Source organism: Dama dama, chromosome X (genome assembly GCF_033118175.1).
Source record: "Dama dama isolate Ldn47 chromosome X, ASM3311817v1, whole genome shotgun sequence".
Lineage (NCBI taxonomy): Eukaryota > Metazoa > Chordata > Mammalia > Artiodactyla > Cervidae > Dama > Dama dama.
The window spans coordinates 5,273,067-5,296,405 of NC_083714.1; the positions used below are offsets into that span (position 1 = coordinate 5,273,067).

The window sequence follows — 23,339 nt, forward strand, 5'->3', positions numbered from 1 at the left end:
CTATGGTTTTTCCAGTAGTCATGTATGGATGTGAGAGTTGGACTATAAAGAAAGCTGAGTGCCAAAGAATTGATGCTTTGGAACTGTGGTGTTGGAGATGACTCTTAAGAGTCACTTGGCCTGCAAGGGGATCCAACTAGTCAATCCTAAAGGAAATCAGTCCTGAATATTCTTTGGAAGTACTGATGCACTATGCCCTGACACTGCCTCTGACTATGCACTGACGTTTTCCTTGCTCTGTGCCCTGAAGCCACATCTCACTATGCCATGATGCTTTTCCTCTCTCTCTGTCCTGGCACTTTTCTGCTATCTATGCCCTGTCACTGCCTCACACGTTGCCCTGCCACCTCTTCTATGTCTTGACACTGCCTCACACTATGCCGTGACGTCTCTCCACTCTCTATGCTGTGATACCATCTGTCACTACACCCTGACACACTTTCTCTCTCTATGCCCTGACACTCTCATTACTATGCCCTGTTTTCCTCTCTCTATGCCTGACTGCCTCACCACAACTAATGCATATTCTTTCTCTATGCCCTGACATTATTTGTCACTATGCCCTGATGTATAACCTCTCTCTATATAGGCCTGACCCTGCCTCTCACTATTAGTTCTCACATTAGCTCTCAATACACACTGACACCTGTCCTCTCACTGTATCCTGACACCTTTCCTCTCTATATACTCTAACTCTTCCTCTCACTACTCACTAACATCTTTCCTCTCTATGCCTGACACTGCCTGTGACTAGCCCTCATAACTTTCCTTTCTCTATGCCCTGAGACTGCCACCTCCCGGGTCTGCTCCACAGACCCCCGCCCTGTCCCCCCAGGTCCTCTCCACAGACCCCGTGCCCCGTTGCCTCATCCAATTCCAATGCCCCTCTTCCAGGTCCACTTGACTGCTTCCCTCAGGTCACCACCCCCACCAGATCCTCTCCATGGACTACCATCCCAGGTTATCTCTGCTAGTGCCCCACTCCCAGGTCCTCTCGTTGGCCAGATTCAGGACCCAAGTCCTCTGCTTGCCTGCTGCTGGTCCTCTCACTGGCCCGTTTCTGGTCTTCAATACATCCAGACTATGAATTCACTACATCCTGACCCTGGTCCTCACTACACCCCAACATTGGTCCTCACTATGGCACATCTCTGGACCTCACTATGATGTGACTATGCTCCTTGCTATGCTCTTACTCTGCACCTGACTACACTTTGATGCTGGTTCTATGTCCTGACAGGTTTCTGCTTAATTTCTGACACTGCTTCTCACTTTTTCCTGACTCTGGGCTCACTACATCCTGAATTAGTTTACTCTACATCCAGACTCAGGCCCCACTGTGTCCCTTATTCTTTGCCTCATGTGGACATGACTCTGACCCTCACTCAACCCTGACTCTCTAACTACAGTCCTGATTCTGATCCTCACTCAACCCTGTGTCTGGTCCTCACTTGGGCCTGGCTCTAAAAGTACTGTTCAGCTCAGTTCAGTTCAGTTGCTCAGTCATGTCCGAATCTGTGACCCATGAACCACAGCATGCCAGGCCTCCCTGTCCACCACCAGCTCCCAGAGCTTACCTAAACTCATGTCCATTGAGTCAGTGATGCCATCCAACCATCTCATCCTCTGTTGTCCCCTTCTCCTCCTGCCTTCAATCTATCCCAGCATCAGGGTCTTTTCAAATGGGTCAGCTCTTCACATCAGGTGACCGAAGTATTGGAGTTTCAGATTCGACATCAGTCCTTCCAATGAACACCCAGGACTGATGTCCTCTAGAATGGACTGGTTGGATCTCCTTGCAGTCCAAGGGACTCTCTAGAGTCTTCTCCAACACCACAGTACAAAAGCATCATTTCTTCAGTGCTCAGCTTTCTTTATAGTCCAACTCTCACACCCATCCATCCAAAATATGCCATACAGTACCTACATAAACAGAGTGAAGAGTTATTTGAAACACAAATGCAGATCACTTCAAAGCAAAGGAATTCAGAAGCACCTACCAGATGAGATTTCCTGGAATGAACAACCACCGAAATGGGAACTAAGATTACCCTAAGTCTACAGAACCACAGAGTGTATGTCGGAGACATCATACACTTAGTTCTCACAACATCTCAAGTGCTACTTTCCTGGTTTCCCAGATTAATCCCTTGGAGTAGGACATTCAGAACAGTACAGGCAGGATTACGAGAGAATCATCCTCAAGGCAAAGTTGGATGTGGCAGCTGCTACGGCAGTCCCTCTTATGCTGTCTGCTCCTGCCCTGGAGTTCCAAATGTCAGATGGGGTATGACTAGGTCTCGATCTTTCCAGGCATGAATGCCAGGGGATCTGCCCTCTAATTGAATTCTCCAACCCTTCACTCCCTTGAAAACGGCTGGCATGGAGAAAACCTTGGAGCATCTGATGAAGTCAGAGCGCCCAGAGGGGCCATCCCCAAGTCAGCCCCACACTGAGCACCAAATCTGATCCCAAAACGCCATCTCTGTGCACCTGTGCTAAACCAAATCCCAGAGACAGAGTTTCAGGTGAAGTAGAAATCCATAGCTTTGCTGCTTTGCCAGCAAAGAGGGACACAGAAAACTCATGCCCTCAAAAACTGTGCCCCAAGGCAGGAGGATTTGCTTAGGAGTTTTATAGCTATAGTTATATAGTTTTCCCTGGTAGCTCAGTTGGTAAAGAATGTGCCTGTAATGCAGGAGACCCTGCTTCAATTCCTGGGCTGGGACAATTCCCTGGCAAAGGGATAGGCTAGCCATTTTAGTATTCTTAAGGCTTCCCTGCTGGCTTAGCTAGTAAAGGATCTACCTGCAATGTGGGAGACCTGGGTTTGATCCCTGGGTTGGGAAGATTCCCTGGAGAAGGGAATGGCTATCCACTCAAGTATTCTGGTCTGGAGAATGCCATGGACTCTATAGTCCACGGGGTCAGAAAGAGTCAGACTGAGTGACTTTCACTTTATAGTAATGGTTAAAGGGCAGAGCTGTTGAGAAGGATTAGGGTGTGTACAGGGCCTGAACTCCCTTCATCTGTCCTCAGGTGGTCTCTTGGTGAGCTTCTCTGGAATGAAGAATGCTACAGTTTTCCATGTTGCTGGAGATGATGTTTAGTTGGGTAAAGACTTTAGAGACATTTTTTATGTGTATCCCTTTTGACACAAACAGGACCCTGAACCAAGACACAATACTCTATCTTGAGTGCTCTTTCCTTCTCCCTGCATCCCCTCCCTTCCCTGATTAGCACCTCCTCCAATCTGCCCTTTGGAGCTCAGGGTAGGTCATGGAGCTGGAAGTCTATTCTCAACAAAGAAACAGGAGACATGGGAAAGGCTTCTGGGCCCAGGAGCCCCATAGGTTCCTGCTCGACTTCACTACCAGGCTCTGGCCCTACACTAAGGCCCTGAGTTGTCTGTGATGGCCTTAGATTTCCAAAACTGTCCTCTTAACTCTGTCCCTAACTAAGGCCCTGATGCTTGTTGTAACGAGCACCCTGACAATGTCCCTGGGAGAAATGGTCTAATATGTCTTTAACTGAGGTCTTCGAGTTTTCCCTGAGGCCCTGAAACTCTCCCAAATTAAGCCGTTAACTCTGTCTTTAGGTGAAGGCCTGATGCCCTCCCTCACTCAGGCACTGAAGATGCACTCCTGATGCACTCCCTCACTTCAAGGCACTAAGGCCTTGACAAAGTCTCTACCTGAGGGGCTGATACTGTCTGTAACTAATTCTCTGATGCTTTCCCTAACTAACATACTCATTTTGCCTCTAAATAACACCCTGAGACTCATCATAATGCCCTGATGATGTCCCTAATAGCCCTCAAAATCCCTACTTTTACCATGATCCTGTCCAAAACTAAGGCCCTGAATATGTCCTGAAGTAGGTCTCTGATGCTGTCCCAAATTAACACCCCAACATAGGTCATAACTATGGACCTGACGCTAGCCCTATTAAGGTCCTGAGATGCTATTAAGCAACAGCCTGAACTTCTTTAAGGCCCTCAAGTTATCTCTAACTGAAGCCTTGAAACTGTCTTTAACTAAGCCTCAGACACTGTCCCTAGCTAAGGTATGAACTATGCTATATGAAGGCCCTAAGCCTGCCCCTAACCTTGACACTGCCCCTAACTGAGGCCATGATACTGTCCCTTATAGCCTAAGCTGTCAAAAAATAACACCCTGATCTTATTACGAAGGCCCTGACTATGTGCCTAAGAAAGTCACTGCAGTGCATCTAACCAGCCTGAACTATCTCTTACTCAGGCCATGAAGTTACCTCTGAGGTCCTAACACTGTCTCTAATTAACGCCCTGTTTGTTATTGGCCCTAAGTAATATCCTGCTGCTGAATCAGAGTCCCTGATGTTTTTCCTGTTCACCTCTGCCCTGCTAACAGAGTTTTGCCAAGAGAATGCACTGGTCATAGCAAACACCCACTTCCAACAACACAAGAGAAGACTCTACACAGGGACATCACTGGATGGTCAGAATCGAAATCAGATTGACTCTATTCTTTGCAGCCAAAGATGGAGAAGCTCTAGACAGTCAGGAAAAACAAGAATGGGAACTGACTGGAGCTCAGGTCATGAACTCTTTACTGCAAAATTCAGACTTCAAATGAAAAAGTAGGGAAAATCACTTGACCATTCAGGTATGACCTACATCAAATCCCTTATGATTATCCAGTGGAAGTGAGAAATAGATTCAAGGGATTAGATCTGATAGAGAGAGTGCCTGAAGATCTACGAATCGAGGTTCTTGACATTGTGCAGGAGGCAATGATCAAGACCACTTCCAAGAAGAAGAAATGCAAAAAAAGGCAAAATGGTTGTCTGAGGAGGTCTTACAAATAGCTGAGGAAAGCAGAGAAGCTAAAGGCAAAGGAAAAAGGAAAGATACACCCATTTGAATGGAGAGTTCCAAACAATAGAGAGAGAGAGATAAGAAAGCCTTCCTCAGTGATCAATGCAAAGAAATAGAGGAGAATAACAGGATGGGAAAGACTAGAGATCTCTTCAAGAAAATAGGAGATACCAAGGGAACATTTCATGCAAAGGTGGGAACAATAAAGTACAGAAATGGTACAGAACTAACAGGAGCAGAAGGTATTGAGAAGAGGTGGCAAGAATACACTGAGAAACTATACAAAAAAAGATCTTCATGACCCATATAATCACGAGGGTGAGATCACTCACCTAGAGCTGGACATCCTGGAATGCGAAGTCAAGTGGGCCTGAGGAAGCATCATTACAAACAAAGCTCATGGAGGTGATGCTATTCCAGTTGAGTTTTTTAAAATCCTTAAAGATGATGCTGCGAAAGAGCTGCACTCAATATGCCAGCAAAGTTGGAAAACTCAACAGTGGCCACAGGACTGGAAAAGGTCAGTTTTCAATCCAATCCCAAAGAGAGGCAATGCCAAAGAATGTTCAAACTATAACACAACCGCACTCATCTCACACCATGGCAAAGTAATGATCAAAATTCTCCAAGCCAGGCTTCAACAGTATGTGAACCGTGAATGTCCAGATGTTCAAGCTGCATTTAGAAAAGGCAGAGGAACCAGAGATCAAATTGCCAATATCTGCTGGATTGTCAAAAAAGCAAGAAAGTTACAAAAAATCATCTACTTCTGCTCTATTGACTACACCAAAGCCTTATGCCAATTGATGCTTTTCAACTGTCGTGTTGGAGAAGACTCTTGAGAGTCCCTTGGACTGCTAGGAGATCCAACTAGTCCATCCAAAAGGAAATCAACCCTGAATATTCATTGGAAGGACTGATGTTGAAGCTGAAACTCCAAGACTTTGCCCACCTGATGCGAAGAGCTGACTCGTTGCAAAGGGCCCTGATTTGGGAAAGATTGAGGGCAGGATGAGAAGGGGATGACAGAGGATGAGGTGGTTGGATGGCATCACCGACTTGATGGACATGAGTTTGGGTAAACTCTGGGAGTTGGTGATGGACAGGGAGGCCTGGCGTGCTGTGATTCATGGGGTCACAAAGAGTAGGACACGACTGAGCGACTGAACTGAAATGACTTACAAACTGGGCCACCTGAATCATTTCCTCGACAAGTTCACCGACACCACCCACTCATGCCTGCTGCGAGTCCTTTCCCACTCCTTTCAAACAGGTCCAGCTTAGCATCTGCAGCCTCTGACACACCCCCCTTGCATGTGTTTCAACCTAAATATCAGCTTTATTACTGATGAAGCTGATTGGGAAGAACGTGGCTTGGGCATCTGAGCCAAGTCAAGTTGCTGACTTCCTCCAGACTGGCGGAGACCTGGGGATGGCCGGCCTCAGGAAAACATGGGCCCGGAGGATTGATCCACTTTCCCAGGCTGCTGCCTCCCGTGGTCCGCTTCATTCCCTGTCACACTCTGCCATGTGTGACAGACCCATTTTCTTCCGTACACATTATCTCTCAGATTTGCTTTCTCATACTGAGTCAGATTATCTGTCACACACACTCTTTCTGGCATATTCCCGTGTCACTCTATAATGCCTTTTCCACCACACTTATCCCTAACCCTAACCCTACACCCGATCTCTCCTAGACTCTCTCTCTCTGACACTCTGTGGGCCACACACTTCTGCTCTCACGGTATCTCTGAGAGAGTTATTTTCGTCAGGTTGCTAGGGAGACCAAGGCTCTTTAAGGAGGAGGTGAACATTCTTTCTTTTTCACATTCTTTTTCCTTAGACACGGAGGCCTGGTAGGCAGCAGAATCTCTTGCTCAAGGACATGCATTTTTTTTTTTTTTTTTTTTTGAGCTCAGAACCTATGTTATGGGAGAAGGTCTGGGTAAAACTTCCATGGCCTTGAGCTCTGGGTTAACCCATTTCTTCTGGTTAATATCCTGCTGATATCATCCTGGGATGTATGTTATGGGAAAGGGTCTCGGCAACATTTTCGTAGCCTTGAGTCATCCTTTTACCTATTCTCAGCAGCTAGCAGAAGCGTATATAATGCTCTGCTTAAACTAACAAACCGGGTACTCTTTCTACTCCATTCTGATATCTATGTCAGAAGCCTTTTCTATCCCTTTCACTTTAATAAAATTTCTACTACACAAAGCACTGAGTGACTGAAACTGCGTCTCTTGGTTCCAGAATTAAAAGTTCTCCTTTGGAGACCACAAATCCGGCGGCACTGTTCACCATTCTCCGTACACGTTAAGTTATCATCTATCATCTTGGGCGCTCACTACTGCTATCACTGCATCTTAGTTTCTTCCCGTCGCATTCTGTCCTTTTAAATCCCTGTCCCAATCACACATTCCCTCTCTCACACTCACTCAAAACCATGCACCTGTCACAGTGGTAAACTCTCTGAGAAACTCATTCTATCATACAGTGTCTTTCCTTCATACTTCTGTCACTCTCTTGTCACACACATTATTTGTCATTGGCACTATCATTTTCATTTGCAGATCTCACCATTCAGACCCAACTTAAGCCCAGTGCCTGCTGGAGCACTACAGTCATCATATTTTGAGAAATGCAGAAACCAAAATGCCCAAGACTTTGAGCCACTGGTGTTGGGGAGAGAGTGGGTGTGTGTGATTTGTGTGGAGGAGACCTGCATCATGGGAGACAGGATATCGACATGGCAATACTGTCTGAAAGCTGACCTGATGGACGAACACATGGAAAGCACATGAAACAGTGCATGGACTGTAGCAAGTGTTAGCTATCACTATGGATGAAGAGCACAGGTGCAGATGTGGAGAGGGCAGAGGGAGGACACTGGTGGGTCATGTGGCTTAGCCCCTCGCCCTCTAGTCCATCGTAGTCTTGTGAGATCCCTTCTACAGCACGACTGCCCTTACAAATGTCCCCCCAACCTGACAGTGGGCCCCTGAGGGAGAGATGTGTCCAGGCTCCCCGCTGGGGTCCTCTAGGCCACGGAGCAGGGCACAGACACAGGCAGTAGACAGGATCTACCCACACCCTAAAACTGACTCGGAGCCAGAATGGAGAGAAACTGGGTGGGTGGGAAGGCAGGACAGGGATGCCCCACCCCTGGGCAGCCACTCCCGGGGCCTCTCTCCCTGCGCTGGTGGAGGGGGAATGCTGCAGGCCTTAGATGTGAGGGTTGAGAGGACTCTCCAGCCCAGGGGATGGGGACCAGGGACGGGAGAGGGCAACAGACTGGGCGGGGTCCCGGGGAACATTGCCCTTCCCCCAGTCCTTGAGTGTATCCGGTTCCTCCGGTGCTTCTGAGGGGCCCCGGGCAAGCCCCCAGCCTGGAGTCCCTGCAGTCTGTGTGCTTGGAGCCCCAGGCAGCCCAGCCCCATGCCGTCCCCAGTGTGTCCAACAGCAGTCCCCGCTTCCCTCCCCAGGCAGGCAGGCACGGCAGGCTCCACATCCCTGCTATCATGCCTCCAGGGCCAGGCCACCCCACTCCCATGTGAAGACACCTGTGCAAGCATGCACACAGACACACATGCCCATGTGAATGCAACTCAACCGTGCTCTCTTTGACACGCGAACACACACACACCTGCACACAGGGACAGACCCATGTGCATGCACCTGACCACACGCTCTCTCGTGACCACACATACCTGCCCATGTGCAAGCACCTCCACACACAGACACATGCACACGCCTATGTGCACGAATCTGTGCTTGTGCTCTCTCTCTCTGAAACACACCCACGCACACGCCGACGGGCAGGCACCTGTGTTAAGGGCACTCTCTTGGGCGCACACACAGATACACACACCTATGTGCATGCATCTGGGCACGTGCTCTCTCTCACAAACACACGTGTATACGTGCCCATATGCATGCACCTGCCCATGCGCTCACGCACACAGACGCACATACATGCACGTGAGCTATGTGTGAGACACCAGAGGGAGAGACCGGCCCTGACCCAGGGGTTCCCGACTCCCTTCTGGGAGTCGATGACAAGGGCCTGCGCTCAGCAGGATGGTCACCTGTGAGCGACGCCAGGCTGGCAGCAACACAGACTTGGAGGTGCACAGGGACCGGGGCTCACTTGGGGTTTGCAGGCTTGGAGTGGAAACAGTCAGGGGCCTGAGGAGTGGGGCGGGGTCTGTTTGAGCATGCGCACTGAGAAGCTGCCCCCACACTAAAGGGTGGAGCGCCACCCAGAGGCCTCAGGGCTGAGTGGTTTACCAGCTTTCAGGCCTGAGGCAGGGCTGACACAGAGGGCCCAGACCACGTGGGTGGGCGTCTGTGCACGCACATTGGGGCGACATGGCGCGCAAACATGTGACGTTTCAGCAGGGGGCGCCGTTTTGCCCGAGAGCCTGCAGTCATCGCGGGAACCAACGGTCGGTGGGAACCAATCGTGAGGCAGAACCAGGATGTGTTTCCTCAGGCGCTCTGCCGATCCTGAATTGCAGGTCTCATCACAGGGCTGGGTTCTGTAGGGACGGTTCAGACTTTCCCGCCACGGAGGGCAGGGGAGAGCGGTTCAAGATGGAGCCTGAGGCACACGGTGGAGGAGCCATGAGGGCAGCCGATGAAGACGCAGGCGCCGTGGCCTCTGCAACGGGCACAGCACATGGTGGCCAAGGCGTGCCGGGTGGTGCTGGTGGCCGCCATGGCCCTGGTGACCCAGCTGGCCCTGGAGATGCCGTCAGTCGAGGAGTCCCTGCCGGCTCCGGCGACATGGCTGATCCCAGAGACCCCAGCACTGCCGGAGAGTCAGGTGGCGCAGCCGCTGCCATTCCGCAGACCCCGGGGGCACCCCACGCACCAGGGCCTGGCGGAGACACTGCACCCGGAGCTGGAGTTCTGAGTAACCGAGTCTTCCAGTTGTATCCTATTCCAGGAGCCCTGGTGGGCCGGGCGGCTGAGGGTGTGGGGGGTGGGCTAGGGGTGGTTTGGAGGTTGCAGGCAGCGGGGCCTAAAGTGTAGGAGGAGGGTACTCTGGGGGGCTGGAGGGTATGGGTCAGAGTTGGTCTGGCTGCCAGGGGAAGGTGGTGAGGAAAAACAATCTGAAGGGAGCCAAAGGATCGGGCGGTGATGTCCCTGGTGTCCGGCGGCTGCCTTGTGGGAGAAGGCAGGTCTCCGTGAGCAGGAAGCCTGACGTACAGGCAAAATGACTCGTGTGGATGGTGCCTTAACTGTATCTCCACCAGCAACCTCGCCGTGCCTTTCTCATCGTACGCGGAGGCGGACAACGCCCGCTACCTCCTGACTCGACTTACTCAACTGCGATGGCCGGTTCAGAGGGAGCTCTACGTTCATGGCCGCATGTTGGTTCTGTCAGTTCTAAAGGGGTCTGGGGTGAGGGACAGAGTGGTGGGTGGTGACCAGTCTCGGCCCGGGAGGAGCCATAATGGAGGGTTAAGCCTAGAGGAGAAGTGTGGTGCTCTGGGCGTCTCGGTGTGCAGGGACAGAGGGAGGACATGCTCCTCTTCTTCCTTCTCGGCGGGAACCTGAATTTCATTTTCCCTCCCTTTTAGCCGATTGACTGCTGAAGACCAAGCCTTGCTCCAGACGGCCATCGCCTTCTGTCAGGAGCAGCTTTCCGTGGTGATGTGGACCTTGCTGAACTTTGTGCCCGCCCAGCCTCAGCACAGAAGAGGGCTTTAAACCTAGCCTATGTGCCCTAGCCTCAAGTGTCCTTCCTGAGGGCATTGCTTTCTGCAGTAGTCTGATCAGGCTTCAGCTTGTGCCTGTGGTGCTGTTTTGGGCGGGGGTGGGGGAGGGGCTCAGGGTCCACATGGTTTGTTTGGTGATTGCTAACTGCAGAAAATAAAAGTGAGCTACTGTGCTGTCTCTGACTTTAGTTTTAGCTTGTTCACTTCCTAATACTGCATTCATCTTCCGGTTGGAGGGGAGGTTCCGAGATCCAGATATTCAAGGAGCACAACATAAGTGAAGACAATGTAAGAAGTGGGAGAATAAGAATGTTGTGTATTGCCATTCACTATTGATTTTGGAATATTTTGTCAGTTTTATAGTTACATTTATATATTAAGATATAATACCAGAACGTCGCTGTTGTTGCTCAGTCTCTAACTAGTGTCCAACTCTTTGCAACCCCATGGACTGTAGCAAACCAGGCTCTGTGTCCCCACTGTCTCCTGGAGTTTGCTCAAGTTCATGCCCATTCTGTGGGTTATGCTGTCAAACCATGTCATCCTCTGTCATCCCATTCTCCTTTTGCCTTCAGTCTCCCCCAACATCAGAGTCTTTTCCAGTGAGTCAGCTTTTTGCATCTGCTGGCCAAAGGGTTGAAGCTTCAGCTTCAGCTTCAGTCCCAATGGAAATCCAGGACTGATTTCCTTTAGGATTGACTGGTCGGATCTTGCAGTCCAAGGCACTCTCAAGAGTATCCTTGTATCCTGAAATCATGCTAAACTCATTAACTAATTGTAATAGCTCTTTCGTCGATCCCTTTGACCTTCCTACATAGACAATCATTTTGTCTGTAAAGAAATACACATTTCTTTCTTCCTTTCTAATTGATGCATTTTAACTGATTTCTGTTAAAATTAAATCCCCGGCACTTTGGCCACCTGATGCAAAGAGCCGACTCATTGCCAAAGACCCTGATGCTGGGAGAGATTGAAGGTGGGAGGAGAAGGGAATGACAGAAGACGAGATAGGTGGATGGCATCACGACTCCACGGACATGCATTTGATCAAGTTTTGGGAGATGGTGAAGGACAGGGAAGCCTAGCGAGAGCAGTCCGTGGGGTCGCAGAGAGTTACACTTGACTGAGCGACTGAACAACAACACACTGATTTCTGTTATAATGGATTGGAGTTTCCTGCTTCTTTGCCTCCTGGTAATTCTACATTGGATGCCAAGCATTATCGAATTTCCCTTGCATGCTTGATATTTTTCTATTCCTAGACTTATTCTTGAGCTTTATTGTGAAATCCTGTTAAGATGCTTGGAAACAGTTTGATCCTTTTGGGTCTTACTTTTTCAGGTTGGCTCTTTAGGACCAGAGCAGATCTTAGTGTAGGATGAACTTAATGAACTGAAATCGTCCATGTCTGAGAAGGCTATAGCTGGAAACAAGGACTCTTTAAAAAAAATTTTTTTTTCATGAAAATTATTTGTTTACTTTTGGCTGTGCCGCCTCTTGTTAACTGTGTGCAGTTTTTCTGTGCTTGCAGCCATCGGGGGCTACTCTCTACTTGCTGTGCTCAGGCTCCTCATTGTCGAGGAGCACAGACTCTAGATCGTGGTGAGCTCAGTAGATGTGGCACACGGGCATAGTCGAGCCGGGAATGTGGGATCTTCCTGGCCCAGGGATCGAACCCATGTGCCCTGCATTGGCAGGCTCTAGGTGCTCCAGCTTCAGTAGTTGCAGCTATTGGGCTCCAGAGCACAGGCTCAGAAGCATTTATCCTTCAAGAAAAAAATAATAAAATTTAAAAAAAAAAGTGAGAAAAAAGAAACGAAAAAACAACTACACTATGTAACCTATGGTAAGGTGATGAGAACTCTGGTAGGAAGTGCAACAAGAGAAAGGAGAGGGAGCACTTGGAGGAGTGGTTTTCCATTTTCAACCGGGTGGTCGGGGTTGTCTTCGTTGTGAAGCAGAGACTGAGTGAACCTGGAGGAGGTTTGGGAGCGTGAGGAGACTAGCGTGGCCAGAGCAGAGTGGGAGAAGAGGAGAGCAGCAGGACAGGGGGCTGAGAGTTGACAGGGACTGGATGTGGAGGCCTCAGGGGACATGCTGAGGGCTTGTGCTGAGAGTGAAGTGTGAGGTGGTGGAGGGTGGCTGTGGGTTGGATTGTGTCCACCTGAAAAAGATGTTGCAGTCCCAACCCCTCGAGCCTGTGGATGTGACTTGATTTGGAAATAGGGTTTTGCAGATATACTTAGTTAAGATGTGGTCACACTGTGTTACGGCGGCCCTAATCAAATGACTGGATGCACTTATAAGAAAGCCATGTGAACACACACAGAGAGAGGCTGTGTGAAGAAAGAGGAAGAGTTGGAGTGAAGTGTCTACAAGGCAGAGAAGTCCAGGCGCTGCAGGCCACCACCAGAACCTACCAGAGAGGCCTGGAACTGACTCTCCCTCGGTGCCACCAGAGGGAATCAGCCCAGCCAACATCACTCTCTCAGAGGCCTCCTGGCCTCCTGAAGCGTGAGAGAATAAATTTCTCTTTTCTGAAGGTATCTCCTTTGTGGTACCTTAGGATGGAAGCCCTAGGAAACTCATACAATTATCAACAGAGTAGTGATATCATCTGACTGATATTTTGATTGGTGAAGTCTGGGTTCATATTGTTCTTTTTGTTCTTCATGCTTATCGATATTGACTTCAAACGTGAAAGACTTGCTTACTGAAAGGTCACAAAGTTCTCATCTGAGTCCTTAATTTTTTATCCTTTTATAGCTTTTGCATGTAGAGCTCTGAGCATTTGAATGTAATCTTTGTGAATGATGGACGGTAAGTACACAAGGAAATGGAGGTTTGTCTTTTCCCCATATGGATATTCCACAACCATTTGGTCAACAAAAGACTATCCTCCCTCCACTGAATTATCTAAACTGCTCTACCGAATATCCATTGACCACATACAAATGTCTGGAAATGTTTCTGGACTGTCAGTCCTGTTCCATGGATCCACAGCTCCAGTACCGAACATGTACAGTAAGCTATGAAACCAGGCTGTGTTAGTCTTTTTTATTTGCGCATAGTCACAATTCTTCAGGCTATCATCGGGCTTCTGGTCTCACATAAATTTCAATATCAGCTCATCAGGGACTTCTCTGGTTGTCCAGTGGTTGAGACAATACCTGCCAATGCAGGGAGCACAGGGACGATCCCACAAGCTGAAATGCCACTAAGCCCAAGCACCACAACCGCTGAGTCTATGCCCTAGAGCCCAACAGCCGCAACTATAGAAGCTGGAGCACCTAGAGCCTGTGCTCTGCCACAAGAGAAGTCACCGCAATGAGAATCTTATCTGCTGCAACTAGAGCATAGCCCCCACTCACCACAACTCAAAAAACCCCGACGGGTGCAGCAGCGAAGACCCAGCCAAGCCAAAATTACATAAACAAACAAACATATCTTTTAAGAAAGAATCTGCCTCACAATGTGGGCAATATCACTTTGATCTCTGGTCTGGGAACTAAGATCCTACATGCAGTGGAGCAACAACTGAGCCTGGGCATCGCCACTGGAGTGTCTGTGCACTGCAACAAAAGACCCCGTGTGACACAATGACGTGTCCACATTCCCCAAATAAGGCCTGATGGATCGAAGTAAAGAAAGAAAGAAAGTATTTGTTTAAGAAATCAGCTCATCAATTTCTACAAAAATGTTTGCTGGCATTTTGAGGCACTCTATAGGTGACTTTTGGGGAAACTGAGCCTTGAGCAATATCAATTCTTCTCATCAGACATGATTGAAGAACATGCATATGATACATCTCTGCATTTTTAGGTCTTCCTTCAATTTCTCCATGGTGGTGTCTGACAAATTTTCTTAAATGTACCCTAATGTTTCATAAAGGGCAAGGAGCCCTGTGTGTCTGGATCCAACTAGGCAAGGGGGTACTGGAAAGGGAAGTTGAGCTTTAAGCCAACTTTTCACTTTCATCAAGAGGCTCTTTAGTTCTTCACTTTATGCCATATGGGTGGTGTCATCTGCATATCTGACTTTATTGATATTTCTCCCAGCAATCTTGCTGCCAGCTTGTGCTTCATCCAGCCCAGCCTTTCTCATGATGTACTCTGCATATAAGTTAAATAAGCAGGGTGACAATATACAGCCTTGACATACTCCTTTTCCTGTTTGGAGCCAGTCTGTTGTTCCATGTCCAGTTATAACTGCTGCTTCCTGACCTGCATGCAGATTTCTCAAGAGGCAGGTCAAGTGGTGGTATTCTCATCTCTTTCAGAATTTTCCAGAGTTTATTGTGATCCACACAGTCAAAGGCTTTGGCATAGTCAATAAAGCAGAAATAGATGTCTTTCTGGAACTCTGTTGCTTTTTTGATGATCCAGCAGATGTTGGCAGTTTTTATCGCTGGTTCCTCTGCCTTTTCTAAAACCACTTGAACATCTGGAATTTCATGGTTCACGTATTGTTGAAGCCTGGCTTGGAGACTTTTCAGCATTACTTTGCTTAGTAAATCTTTAATCCAAAATGACAAAATGGCAGAGTAGAAGGACATGTGCTCAACTTCTTCTGTGAGAACTCCAAAATACAACTCACTGTGAACAACCATCGACAGGACAATGTTGGATCCCACCAAAAAAAGATACCTCACGTTCAAGGGCAAAGGAGAAGCCCCAGCAAGACGGTAGGAGGGGCAAAATAGTGTTTAGAATCAAACCCCATACCTGCCAGAGACACTCAGAGGGCTGAAACAGAACCTTGTGCAACCAGGAGACCCCACAGAGACTGACCAGACCTGCCTTTGAGTGTTTGAGCATCTCCTGTGGAGGGACAGGTCAGCAGTGGCCTGCCACAGGGGCAGGGACTCTGGCTGCAGCAGACCTGGGTGTGGCATAAGCCCTCTTGGAGGAGTTCACCATTAACCCCACCATAGAGACACTAAGCAGATGACCCGCAAACTGCAGAACAATTATACCAAAGAAATTCTCACGCTGTTAGGAAATTTGTAGGACCCACAGCGGATTTCCCAACCTGGGGATCTGGCACAGGGACTGAGAAGTCCCAGGGAATTAGACTTTGGAGCCCAGTGGGATTTGATTACAGAATTTCTACAGGACTGGGGAAACAGACACTTGGAGGGCACAAACAGAACCTTGTGTGCACCAGGACCCAGAAGAAAACAGCAGTGTTCCCAAAAGGGACTGACCCAGACTTGCCCGTGAGTGTCCAGGAGTCTCCAGCGGAGGCGTGGGTCAGTAGTGGCCTGCTGCAGGGTCGGGGGCACTGAGGGCAGCAGTGTGTGCACGGGATCTTTAAAATGAGGTCGCCATTGTCTTCATTACCTCCCCCACAGTTTGGTCTCAGGTCAAACAACAGGGAGAACCACAGCCCCGCCCATCAACAGAAAGCCACGTTATGGGGCATTTAATATTCACAAGGTCCAAGGGTTTCTAAGTAAACAACAGGTTTGCAAGGTCCTCTGGCCACTGTATGTCCCCTAGGCTGGGGTTCCTACCTCCAGCCTCCATCCTTAGGGTCACCCCGCCTACAGATGACAGCACCCTCTGCAGAGTGATCTTCCAAAAAACTGGGATGTGTCCTGGGGACACTGGGGAAGGGGGAAGGAGAAGAGACTCAAGCCTTGGGTGTTTCTTCTGGCACATTCCACTCTAGCTGACAATCCATGAACAGAGTTTTCCATGAGACTCAATGCCTGTGGACCAGAGTGGGGCAGGAAGCAATGCTGCTTCCTTAGGGCCATCTTCCAGAACGACAACGTTAAACCTAGTGCTGTTGGGCTCTTCATACTCACAAGGCCTACGGGACTATAAATGACACCTGCCATCCAGTCATGTCCCAGGGTAAATCATCAGACATGAATTCAAACAGGGCCACCTTTCAAGAAGACAATTTCAAGAGGTAAACTGTTATCACACTGTACAATATCGAAAAGCACCAGGAAAATTCCTCCAGCTCACTATGTATTCAGCTCAGTCTCTCAGTCACATCCTACGCTTCGCAATCCCATGGACTGCAGCACACCACCATGTATTACATCCACGCTAATCAAAACTCCCATGAAAAATCCCCTCACACAGGTCAGAATGGCCACCGTCTAAATATCTACAGAGAATACGGGCTGCAGACGATGGAGGCAAAAGGGAATTCTCCTACACTCTTGGTGGGGTTGAAATGGGTGCAGGAAATATCAAAACAGCAAGGAGGTTCCTTATCAACTAAACATCCAGAAACCACAAGGCCCAACAAGCCCATGTCTGGGCTCAGACCCAGAAAAAATCAGAATTCACAGGGACCCGTGCACCCTTGTTTTCAGGGCAGGTCGACTGACAATGGCCAAACTAGCATTTCTGCTGGTCGAAACCTTGGCTTTCTCTGCCCAGTGAAGCCAAATAAAAAAATACAGAGACAGGGTTGGAAGGAAATACGAAGGTGGCTTTTATTCTCAAGCCAGTGGAGAGGGGAACACAGTAGGGTCATGCCTCAAGGACTGTCCCCCCACCCCACCCGTGAAGAGTCTAAGGGCTTATATAAGGCAAGGGCTCACAGTCAGGAGTCGGTGATGAGGAATAAAGGGGATAGGATCTCCATTTCTTCCCCCTGCATGTTTTCAAAGACAGTCATAGACTGAAGTCAATAACCCAGTAACTGACTGGTAGTTGGGGTGGCTCTGCGGCCTTCTTCCTGATATGTAAGTACAAGGGGAAAGGTGTTGTAAAGGTAAACACCAGATAGGGGATGTATTTAGTATAGAGTCCAAGAAAAAAATGTTAATCGTAGCTCCTGCAGAGTAAGGGGGCAGAAAAGCAAACTTAGTTACAGACATTCAGATTTAAGAGCAGTTAAAGAGAAAAAAAACAAAACAAAACAAAACATAAAACCAAACAAAACTCGGAATATTCAGGCCTGCTCACTGTTCTCTTTATCCCCATTGTTCTCAAAAAAAAAAAAAAGGAAAGAATAAACTCACTCCTCTTTTTTTTTTTTTTCCCCTTTGCACGCATTCTCAGTCACTTCAGTCGTGTCCAACACTTTGTGACCCCATGACCTGTAGCCCACCAGGCTCCTCTGTCCTTGGGATTCTCCAGGCAAGAAGACTGGAGTGGGTTGCCTTTCCCTTCTCCAGAGGATCTTACCCACTCAGGGATTGAACCTGCATCTCCTGCATTGGCAAGCAGATTCTTTATTGGCTGAGCCACCAGGGAAGCCCTTTTTTTCCTTCTCCCTGCAACAAATTCAACCAAGTGATCCATAGACAGGAAAATGAAGACAGAATGGTACACCTCTATACTGCAAAGCTATCCAGCCCTGAATCAGAATGTTATAATGCCAGTGACAACAGCGTGGATGGGTAGAGTGATTACCATACTAAGTAGAGGAAGGCCGAGAGAGAAAGACAAACATCACAAGGTATCACTGACAGATATCTTCTTGAAACTGATGCAAATGTAGGAATTTACGCAGTAGAAACAGACTCACAAACTTAGAAAACCAACTTCTGATTATTAAAAAAAAAAAAGTTAGGGATGTAGGATAAATGAAGAGTTTGCAAGGAACAAACAGACATTAATATACATCAAACAGATCATCAGGAAAAAAGAAACTGTTGAACAGCAAAGGCAGCGTACTGGAGACACTGTAAACCTCTATCTTGGGAAAATGAACCCAAAAAAGAATTGATAAACGTCTGTGTATCACTGAATCAAGCTCCCATACTTCTGAAACAAACACAGTATCGGAAATCAACCCTACTCCAAAATAAAACAAGGAATGCACAGAAAAAGGAATAAAAAGAGGGACATGAAGACATGCTGACACCTTGTGGCCATTTTTTATAACAGCAACTCTACGGTTGTGTTCAGTGCAGTTCGAATGCTCAGTCGTATCTGACTCTTTGCGACCCTATGGACTGCAGCATGCCAGGCTTCCCTGTCCATCACCAACTCCCGGAGCTTGCTCAAACTCATGTGCATTGAGTCGGTGATGCCATCCGACCATCTCATCCTCTGTCGTCCCCTTCTCCTCCCGCCTTCAATCTTTCCATGCACTTAATATTCACAAGGTCCGGGGGGCTATAAGTGAAAAACAACACCCCTCAAGAAGTCTCCTGGGGTGGTCAACGAACAAGAATTCAAAACTTGGCAGATGATCACAGAGCCAAGTTCAACAGGTACCCTTATAAGAGATGAAAGAGGACACAGACGAGAAGCCTCGTGAAGATGGAGGCAGAGTTGGGAAGGAGAGGGCCACAAACCCAGGGACCACTGGAGCCCCCAAAGCTGGAAAAGGCAGGAGACACCCTATTCTGGAGCCTCTGGAGGGATCTCAGTCCTGAACCACCTTGATCTCGGGTGTCTGGTCTCCAGGAGTTTTAGGATGAACTCCTATTGTTTTAAACCACCCAACATGTGGTCATTTGTTAGAGAAGCCACAGAGAACTCACACAGCTTCTGCTCTGTAGGATCCTAGAAGTGTGGGTCTCACGAAAGGCAGATGGGGGCTGGATTATGGAATCCTTAGAGTCAACACTGGGCCCTCAGAGATGCTAAAGCTGTGGATGGACTCCAGAATGTTGAGGGGTCAAGTCTGAAGCATGTCACTAGGGTACCGGCTGCACATGCCTCCCCAGGTTCTTACACATGTACACGTGGCTTTGTAAGTATCTAGTACTGACAGGACATTTAATGTCACTGTTCACATTGCTCATTAAGAACCCACCAGGTACACAGGTGAAAACCCAAGTAGGACACTAGGATGAACAATTCTGAAGATGTTCGGGGTGGGGACTTTCTCCCATGCAGCCAGCAGACCCTGTATCCCTGCCCCTGCAAGCAATGTCCTCACTGGGACGCTGGTGGGCCATAAGCAGCATCTGGGAGTAAAGGTTAGCTGCCCCCAGGCCAGCTGCTCCTGAACCTTATCCATCCTTCCCAAGTAAAATGCTGAAATATGTGGAAAGAACTTATGGGCTGGAGGAAAGTGTTGGGAGTCACACTAGTGACAGCTCCCTTGCTGAGTTGGTGCCTGCAGACCAGGCAGGATGGTCCTGGCCTGGGTGCTCTTCTGGAAGCTGTCACTTTACCTGAGTTGCCCCTTCCATTGTGGCCCCCACTGCCTTTTTTTCTTGCATCCTCACTTCTGCCTGGAGAGGCTTCAGAGAGCAAGCATGGGCAGCACATTCTCTTTCTCAGCAGGTGGCAGCCTTGCAAGTCCTGTGGAAGGTCCAGCAGAGCCCCACTCACCTCTTGCTGCCTGGATGGGGTGTTTATATAGACCCCAACCCAGGAATACCTGAGAAGGGCTGGCAAGCTAGGTCAGGCTGCCCAGGTCAGCCAATCTTCACCCATCAGGGGCTCACAGTTGCATAAAACAGGCCTTGCTGCACAGGTCAGGACCAAGGAACAGGTGTGGGGTCCTGAAGGTCAGGATGGACATGTGGCTGCAACTCTGGTTTCTTTTCTCATAATTTTAACTGGCCCATGAGTAGGGAACAACTTCACAAAGACCATCTCTGCACAAGAGCAATCCAGGACTCAGGGAGAAACGGGGTGGGGGGGGGTGGAGTGGGGCAGAGATAGGAGCCCAGTGGCCTGGGTGCAGTGAAAGCCTTTAGAAGACTTGCTTCACTGGAAGGAGGCTGCAGAGTGAAGCCCTGGGCCATGGACCTGTGCAGGAGACTCCTAGTTCAGGTCCTGCTCTGAAGTGCCCAGGGTCAGCTCCGACCAACAGGTGGGCTGGGGGTAGCCTGCAACAAGCACTATGTGCATGCTTCCTGTGTGTGAAGCTGGAGGCCCCGTGGCCTGGGAGGAACCTGCCCTCGTGAGCCCTCCATGGCCTTTGGGGGACCGGTGTCCTGAGCTGCCATGTGCCTGCCCAGGAGATCCCTGGGCCCTGAAAGTGTGTGCGAGCAAGCTTCTTCTCTTTGCAGCTGGCGCAGAGTTGGTTAGGAGGCAGGGTAAAAGCAGCCAAGGGCAAAGGTCAGGAGAAGGGTTGGGGGTCCCTCAGGTGTGGCCCCCTGAGTCCTGAGGTGCAGGGTTCATTGAGTCCGTCACATCCACCTGGGGACCACCACGGGCCTGACCTCGGCCTCGAGCCCCTGACCCGTGGCATCAGCACAGACCAGCCTGATGCAAGGCCCACAAGTTCAGACACTTCCATCAGGACTCAAGGTGACCTCCTGGAGCCCGGAGCAGAGGCCTGACCTCTGTGCACAGGCGAACCCGCCCTGCAGAAGTCCTGGTGCAGTGCCCATTTGGTGCAGTCAGCGTGGGTGCCCTTGGGGTAGCCAGTGTCTGCGTCCCTCCCCCCATGACCACAGACCACGCGGCCCTGCTTGGCTCACAAAATCAGAGGCAATGGAAGGCCCACGGGGACATGGGGTCCAAGGAGTGAGGACTCAGCTACGCTTGCCTAGTGACCCAAGCCATGCTGTCCACCCTGGGGTTGGTCAGACCTTCCCACATTCTGCAGGAGGGCTGCCTCTCCTGCATTTGGGGCAGTGTCACAGCTGGGTGAAGCATTGCATGGTGACTAGAGGGGGCCATCACCTGTCAGCCCAGGTGGATTGAGGACACCAACCAAGAACAAGCGTGTGAGTCAGGAGATTGGCCTGGGTCAGCCCTGAGGCTGGACGGAGGCTGTGGAGGGGGCAAGGGTCAGGGGATAGCAGTTGGAATGCAGAGCTGACCACCCTGTAGCAGACAAGACAGCAAGGCAGCAGGGGGAGGTGAAAATAGTACCCTATGGGAATATGGAGACACCAGCAGGCCTAGCCATGAGCGTGGGGATCCAGGTTGTTCCTTCCTGGCCTGCACCCAGAGCGCCACCAGCATCCACCCAGGACCGCTGGAAACCACCTCGTGTCCAGCTAGACCTCAGCCAGGAAGGCAGGAAACCTGCAAACTCAGTTGGACCGTGCAGGAGTTGAGATGGGGAAGTGTGGGCACTTGGAGCCTAGAAATCAAGGTTTCCTGGAGAGGGAGAGATGGACACGGACAGGGTGGTGGGCCTTGGATAGATGGACAGACGAGGGGACCATCGGTGAGTGTCCCCCACTAGTGCACGTCCATCCTCCCTCAGGCAGGTCCCCTCCCCTCGAAGGTGGGTCCATAAACACAGAGACAGGCAGCTCCAGGTAATCAATGGATCAGTTTATTATCCAGTAATTTACATGGTGGAATCAGGATCCAGGGACGATCAGAAGTATTTGCAGCTACTCTTTGCATGGCCGAGGGTCACTGGGACTGTTGATAGTTGACACGGCAGCAGGCAGTGCTTGGAAACAGGGCATACAGTCCTGAGTCAAGGTTCATGAATAGTTGACTGGTCTCATGGGTGCCAGGAACACTTCAGGGAAAGTCTTCATGGGTTGGGGACTAACAAGGCAGAGGGGCCACCTGGCCCTAATGATTATTCAGTTCAGTTCAGTTGCTCGGTCGTGTCTGATTCTTTGCCACCCCATGGACTGCAGCATGCCAGGCTTCAACAGCCTTTATTAGATAGAAATGGGTTTGTTTAGGATAGTTGTTGAGGGAATATAAAACCTTTCCAGGGAAGTATTGATAATGCATGATGACTAACTCCTCCCAAACAAACCAAAACACAATGAAGCAAAAGTTTTGTGATGTCTATCTAAATAAAGGCAACCAGAGAAGAGGGCGGCAGAGGATGAAATGGTGAGATAGCATCATCAACTCAATGGACATGAATTTGAGCAAACTCCAGGAGATAGTGGAGGACAGAGGAGCCTGGCATGCTACAGTCCATGGGGTCACAAACAGTCAGACGTGACTTAGTGACTGACCAACAAGAAAGTGAAATGCAAGAAGGCAGAATGGTTGTCTGAAGAGGCTTTACAAATAGCTGAGGAAAGAAGAAAGTGAAACAGAAGGGAGAAAGGGAAAGATACACCCAACTGAATGCAGAGTTCCAGGGAATGGCAAGAAGGCCTTCTTCAATAAACAGTGCAAAAAAAAAAAAAAAAAGGAAACAATATAATGAGAAAGAGTAGAGATTTCTTCAAGAAAACTGGAGATATCAAGGGAATATTTCATGCATGGATGGGCATGCTAAAGGACAGAAATGGTAAATAAGGACCTAACAGAAGCAGAAGAGATTAAGAAGAGGTGGCAAGAATACACAGAACTACTATACAGAAAAGGTCTTCATGACCCAGATAAACACGATGGTGTGATCACTCACCTGGAGCCAGATGTTCTGGAGTGTGAAGTGGGCCTTACAAAGCACTACAACAAAGCTACTGGAGATGATGTAAGTATTTCAGATCCTACAAGATGATGCTGTTAAAGTGCTGCACTCAATAAAAGAGCAAATTTAGAAAACTCAGCAATGGCCACAGGAATGGAAAAGGTCAGTTTACATTCCAATCCCAAAGAAGAGCAATGCCAAAGAATGTTCAAACTACTGTAAAACTGCACTCATTTCATATGCTGGCAGTCATGCTAAAAATCTTTCAAACTAGGCTTCAGCAGAATGTGACCCGAGAAATTCCAGGTATACAAGCTGGGTTTCAAGGAAGCAGAGCAATCAGAGATCAATTTGCCAACATTCATTGGATTATGGAGAAAGCAAGGGAGTTAAAAAAAATTGACTTATGTTTCAGTGTCTACACTAAAGCCTTTGACTGTAGGGATCACAACAAACTGAAAAATTCATTTTTTAAACTTATTTTTAATTGGAAGATAATTGCTTTATTCTGTTGGTTTCTACCAAAC

At 48.9% G+C, this 23,339-nt stretch overlaps 1 protein-coding gene across 1 annotated transcript in view; it reads right to left on the reverse strand.

Moving 5' to 3' along the window:
• Nucleotides 1-21,787: 21,787 nt before the first annotated feature.
• The window catches only part of VAMP7 (vesicle associated membrane protein 7), an 81,380-nt gene continuing 79,828 nt past the window's right edge, over nt 21,788-23,339 (reverse strand). Inside the window, exon 8 of the mRNA XM_061137908.1 lies at nt 21,788-22,094. Coding sequence (XP_060993891.1) covers nt 22,029-22,094 — 66 coding nt within the window. The 3' untranslated portion in view covers nt 21,788-22,028. The remainder of the gene's footprint in view (nt 22,095-23,339) is intronic.